This window comes from Pithys albifrons, chromosome 3 (assembly GCF_047495875.1).
Source record: "Pithys albifrons albifrons isolate INPA30051 chromosome 3, PitAlb_v1, whole genome shotgun sequence".
In the NCBI taxonomy this organism is placed as follows: Eukaryota; Metazoa; Chordata; class Aves; order Passeriformes; family Thamnophilidae; genus Pithys; species Pithys albifrons.
Window position 1 is genome coordinate 55,228,499 of NC_092460.1, and position 6,000 is coordinate 55,234,498.

At 43.7% G+C, this 6,000-nt stretch overlaps 1 protein-coding gene across 3 annotated transcripts in view; it reads left to right on the forward strand.

The window, feature by feature from the left end:
• NTN4 (netrin 4) overlaps nucleotides 1-4,790 on the forward strand; it is a 47,917-nt gene extending 43,127 nt beyond the window's left edge. For all 3 annotated transcript variants that reach the window (XM_071552046.1, XM_071552047.1, XM_071552045.1), the window contains one exon: nucleotides 3,063-4,790. In XM_071552046.1, the coding sequence (XP_071408147.1) occupies nucleotides 3,063-3,199 (137 nt within the window). In that variant the 3' untranslated portion in view covers nucleotides 3,200-4,790. The remainder of the gene's footprint in view (nucleotides 1-3,062) is intronic.
• The last annotated feature ends 1,210 nt before the right edge of the window (nucleotides 4,791-6,000 follow it).

Consider the following 6,000-nt stretch of genomic DNA (forward strand, 5'->3'; position numbering starts at 1 on the left):
AATTCTTAAAAACACATTAAATCTGAGTTATGATGTAGTACTGAAGTTCTAATCCAAACTCAAGGGAAGGTCTCTTTTTGAAAGTTACACTACTGTACATCTACAGGATTTGGAAGACACTCTGTTATGCAGTGAGATGAGGGATCCACAGTTTTTTCTTATCTTCTTTCACTGAAACAGAGTGTAACCAGTGGTGGCTAAACAGTGCATGCAGTCTCCAGCACAGACAAGGATATGCAGATTCACAGTTTTCTTCCACAGAGCGAAATTAAGCTCCAGCTGACAGTCCTTTCTTTACAACTCCTTGGAGTTGTAAAGAACAGTTACCAACTAATTCAGATAGAGGGGCTTCTTTCCATAGGGTACATACACCACTTGAAAATCAGTGATCAAAGCACTGAGTTTGGCACTGAGACATCCTTTATATCTGCAGCACCAGGAACTTCCTTTTTGGGGAAGGGGCTGTCTGTGAAGCTGGATTGTTCAGAAAGATTATTCACTGATGAGTGTTTGCAGTCTTCTTTCATCTCCACTGAAGTGACTGACTGGTTTTGAAGGCAAGCTGCCATGATAGCACAGCTGTAGCTAGGAAGTCTTGTCAGGTGCAAAGGTTGGATGAATCAGCAGCATTAAGGCAGGGTGCTGCTGTTTAAGTGCAATAAGACTTTGGATATTCCTAGAACACCATAAACCTATAATCAAATAGATACAGCTATTTTATTTTCCTACTTTCAATGGAAACACAAGCAGGAAAGCCCAGATGCAGCTACCTTAATTTGAACCTGAGGAAATGCTGTTGAAGCTGACTGAACCTAGGTGTGCAGGGCAGCCCCACACCTGACACCCAGCTTTGCCACTCCACTAACTTCAGAGGAGCTTCCCTGATTTTCCCCAGATGAAAAGACAGCAGTAATCACGGAATTGATTAAGATCTCTTGGACAGCAGTGGAAGGATGGATATGCAATTGTCTTTAGGGATAATTCAGGTGTGACAAATCGGCGGCGGGGGGGAAATGGGATCCCAGATATTTTGTAAAATCTCATTATTTTCTTTAGCCACCACATTAATTTCTGAGTGGTTGGCAATACAATAGTAGCAGATTTACCCCTCTATCAGAGTAAGAGCTTATGATGTCCAGATGAATAAACCAACAACAGCTAGATGAAAAGTCAAGCTGATACAAAATTTTTTTCTGACATATAACTATAATGGAAATCACATCTCCCAAAAACATAAAGGAGATGAAAGATAAAAATAACACTAAGACAAACCTGTTTTTATTCTGTTTCACAGAAGTAAAGGGATCTCAAAAGGAGAGCCGGCTCTTAAAGGCTCTGGAAAGAAATAAAAACTCCAAGCATTTATCAAACCTTCATGGGCTGTTTTCAGATGATAAATGTGCTTAAGTTGCTGCAAGGGAGCCCTTGCACACCTCTTCCTCCACACACACATACAGAGGCAGACTGGACTTCTGTGGGGACACTGAGCAGAAAGTTTTAAAGGTCTCAGCTGTTCACATGGGAAAAGGAGCCCTTCCCTTCCCTTCCCTTCCTTGGCTCTGCCAAGCACAGACACAGATAAGCAAAGAGCTGCCTGCCATTTGACTCATTTTAATTTTACTCTTCTGTAGCATCAGGTTGCAAATCTAGAAAGCCCTACAACAATCAGCAACCATGGCAATATTTGCTCGCTCTCTGAGTGTGTATACCACATTTCTCTCTTGAGGGAGATAAATTTAGGAGCCCTTGAAAAGTGGTGTTTACAACAGCAAGACTGACATGGCCAAAATTAGTGTCTTGCAAAGGGTGATGCTGCTATACACATATCCTGTGTTTACTTGGCAGAAGAGAGGATGTGTGTGCCCAAAAACTCAGATGAAGTAGATAACAAATTGTATTGACTTAAAAGAAAACATGCTTGACTTTTGTCTAGGAGGCACTCTCCCTTTCTTCTGAACTGCAAAATGAAAACTCAAGAAAACACTTGCAGACTCCCCGCCAGGATGGAGCGGGATGGCTGAGAGCACCAGAGGAGACCAGTCTTCCCAGGCTAGTTCATACTGCCATGTTGTGCTCCCCAGACTGGTACAAGAAGGAGTGCGAACAGGAGGGGTCTAATGCTGGCTGCACCCTAAGTGTGCTGCAGCAGGATGCTGGCCCTGTCAGGGAGCTTCTCCTGCCATGGAAGGGATTATCCTCCTTCTTGTTCCCATTTATGCCACATTCGTGGCCCATTTAGGCTGTTTGGATCTGTACCAGTATTTCTTTAGCTAATTCAAGTCAAAGTGTTTGTTCCATCTGTCTGCTTAACAGTTATTACCTGGTTCCAAGTCCTCTTTGAGTCATGCCCTGAAAGTCAAGCACAGACCTGGGTGCCTGGGTTGAGCAGCAGGGCACTGTGGGGATGCACTCCAGCCCTTTCTGGCTGCCCCTGGACACCACATGAGGTTTTGTCAGACCCTCTTGTCATATGTCTAAAACATCTGGCAGAAGCAGAAATTAGCAGCTCTTTTCAGTGTGACTGCCACCCCCTTCAGGCTCTTCTAGGGTGCTTGTGCCAGCAGATCTAGTGTTGCCTCTCACTGGGGTCTGGCATGCCTTTGCCTACAAAGGGCCAGTGGCCACTTTGGGCAAGACTTCAGGCCCTGGGCCATCCTACAGTGTCCCATTACTGGAGTTCAATGAACTGACCAATTTCCACGCCCAGGTGTATTGAGGGAGAGGTGAGGCAGAACTCCGCCAAGTGAAGATAATAGCAGTTCCCAAAAAGGTATAAAAACTTGTAGCGCAGCCCCCAGTGTTCAGTTTCCATTTATATTTAGAAGCTAACAAAGTCAGACTTTGTATACTACATCTCACTGAGAGATAGCCACTGGGGTCATTTTCCCATAGTTACCAATAGAGCAATAGACATACAGACATAGATGAGAAACAGAATATATATACATTTCTTTGTATAAGTGCTTTTTCACATGGGACTAGATACCCAAGCTGACTTTGCAGTTCAATAGGCCTCTTAAGCATAGTACTGTGCAGTCCTTGATGGCTTTTCTGCTTTGCAGGTTTGGAGTATCTCGTGGCAGGACACGAAGACGTCCGAACAGGCAGACTCATCGTCAACATGAAAAGTTTTGTCCACCAGTGGAAGTCGGCTCTTGGAAGAAAGGTCTTGGAGATTTTGAAAAGAGACTGCAACTAGATGTGTGTGACAGCCTAGGGCATTTCTTTATGCACAAAATGCAACACCATTCACAGAGAGAAGACCTCCAGGATGAAAACTGGAATGTAAGAAAATAGTGCCAAAATGTGTAGCGAGGCATTCAGAGTTGTAGGTGCTGTCTAATTTAACCCTTTCTGGCCAATGTTCATTCACTTGCCTGTAGCTTCCTTGTCTGGGGCTCATCTGAGCCCAGCTCCTCATTTTGTTGAGGGAAACAGAAGCAAGGACGAATGCTTGTCTTGCTCCAGTGAAATGTTCCAACTCCTATGAGGCCACTGATAACCCAAGACTTAATTGCCACCCTGGAAGAGTTACAGATGAGAAGCAGAACACTGCTACCAGTGCCACCAGTGTGGATCTTGAGTGACTTTCAGAGGTTTCCAGAGGATGCTGTGGGGAAGGCAATGGCCACAGTGGCAGGCAGGTGGTGGCAGCAGCAGCATGGCAATGATGACCCCTCTTTAGAAACACCACCTTACAGGTTAGGACATGGCACCTGTCAAAGAGAATTGGATGCTTGCTTTTAACCTCTTTGCCCTGCTGAAGGTTTTGGGGGCTAGATTTTCCGCTGATGCTGTTGAGGACGGAGCTGCTGCAATGGATTGAATCCCTCTGGCTTGGCACAAGTGTGACACAGGGCAAAGGGCAGGTCTCCAGCCATTGCATGGCTGCAGAGAAGAGCCAGCTCCAGAGGGTGCAGCATCTCTGAGCTTTTGTCCTTGAAGTGTTAAAAAATGAACCTAGCCCTAGTGTAAATATTTTATTGTATAAAGCACTTTACTACCTGCCACTTCATGGTGTGGGAAGTCTAATTGTGTTGGGGAAAGAAGAGTTTGAAGGTAGCACACGAAAAAATTCCCTGAAACAGAAGCACTCCTGAAGACCCCCCCAAGTTGGATGGCGGTATAAAGGGAATGGTCAGCCTGGCACTGGCCACTCAGAATATCTGAGGATGCAATCTGAAAGATAAAGTATTTGCACTGAAGTCCCAGCTTCAGACCAGCACTTGTACCCCATGGGCAGGACTCCAGTAAGACTTCGCAAAGAGTGTGACGAGAAGAAGAGACTTTGAGATAAAAATGCAATTGCCAGAGGAGTAAAACTCTGACTGCAGGAAAAGGAGTGGATGTGGAGAATAGAAAGGACTTGCATTCATGTATCACAACCCAGCAATTCCTGGTGGGCCTGGAGTTTATTTTATTTTTATGTTAGTATTTAAAACCGAGCATTTTATTTGTTTTCTTCTGTGTTGTTTGCAATATATACAGTGATTATACTTCCTCATTAACACCAGTATGAAATATAATAGCACAGTTTACTGCAGTTTTCAGCACTAAAATATATCTTTTCTGTAAAGCATCTTTAAACCATATTGTATAGAGTGTATTTTGTTCATGAATGTGAGGGGAAAGAAAAGGAAGACATACAACACCAGAAAAGTTACGAGTGTACCAATCCACTTCACATATGTATTTTTCTTTCAAGGTCCTATGGACTCAGAAAAAAAAAATACTATTTTGGTAATTTCTTTTTATATCTCATGTATGTAATAAATATAATATGATTTCAACATCTTCTTTTCCTGTTAATGCTTATGCCACTGGCAGTGGGGTCTTCATGCTTGCACTAAAGAGCACAACAAAGATTGCCCCAGGTGAGGAGGAGAAGATGCCGAGGAGGATATTTTCCCCTCTGGAGGCAGGTAATATTCAGCATATGGTAAAAAGCCAAGTAGCATGAATGGCTTACAAAAATCCTATATCACTTCTTATTTTGGGAGATTTATAAGCTCTTCTCATAAGAAGGCAAATTGTACCTAAATATTTTCAAAGCTGGCCAGATCCTTACTTCCAGACAGGCTTGAAGGCTGAGTTGAAGAGCAGGTACTTAAAAAAACCAGGTCAGGCATGGCAGAAATAAGGCTTGCTCCCTTTTATTTGAAACATTTGAAACTATAAGGAGAAAACAAAAAAACTGTGGGAAACAGGTGCTATGGCAAAAGGTCTATAAAAACACTTCAGAGTGAAGTCAAGCATCAAAAATTAGTGACCAGGGGGTCAAGACATAATTTGCAGTGTGGGCAGCAGCTCCCTGGGTGGGTGGTTAATAAGTGACTGCCAGGGCACCCCACTGTGGCAGCACCCATCTCCCTGGCAGAGAGGAAGCCAGGGAAAAGCTCCTCCTATGAAGGCACTTGGAGACTAAGAGCCTCCAATATCTCTTTTGATTTAAAACTGCAGGTTTACCCGCTTGACATATTTTTAGCTTCATTTTATTTTAATGCCATTAAAAGTACATTTGCAATGGCTAGTTCATTAATGTGACTTTGTGAAAGCTGGAGGATGTGAGCCCACAGTTTCAGTCAGCTCAAGCACTGCAGGAAACTAAGATGGCGCCAGAACCTTATGACACCTTGTCTGACTTCTGTCCTAGCCTTGGAGCTGGGCACTGATGGTTTTTTATGGACAAAAGGGGTTAGTTTCCATGGGGCAGATCATGAGAGATTTCTATGAGGGGATTTTGGCTGAAAGGGGAAGTGTCCCATTACCAAGAACAGGTGAGCTGCATATCACAGAATCACAGAATCAATTAGGTTGGAAAAGACGTCTGAGGTCATTGAGTCCAAGCTCTGACTGATCACCACCTTATCAACTAGACCATGGCACCAAATGCCACATCCAGTCATTTCTTGAACACCTCCAGGGCAGTCCATTCCTATGTTTTAACAGTCTTTCCTGTGAAGAAATTCCTTTTATGTCCAGTCTGAACCTCCCCTGGTA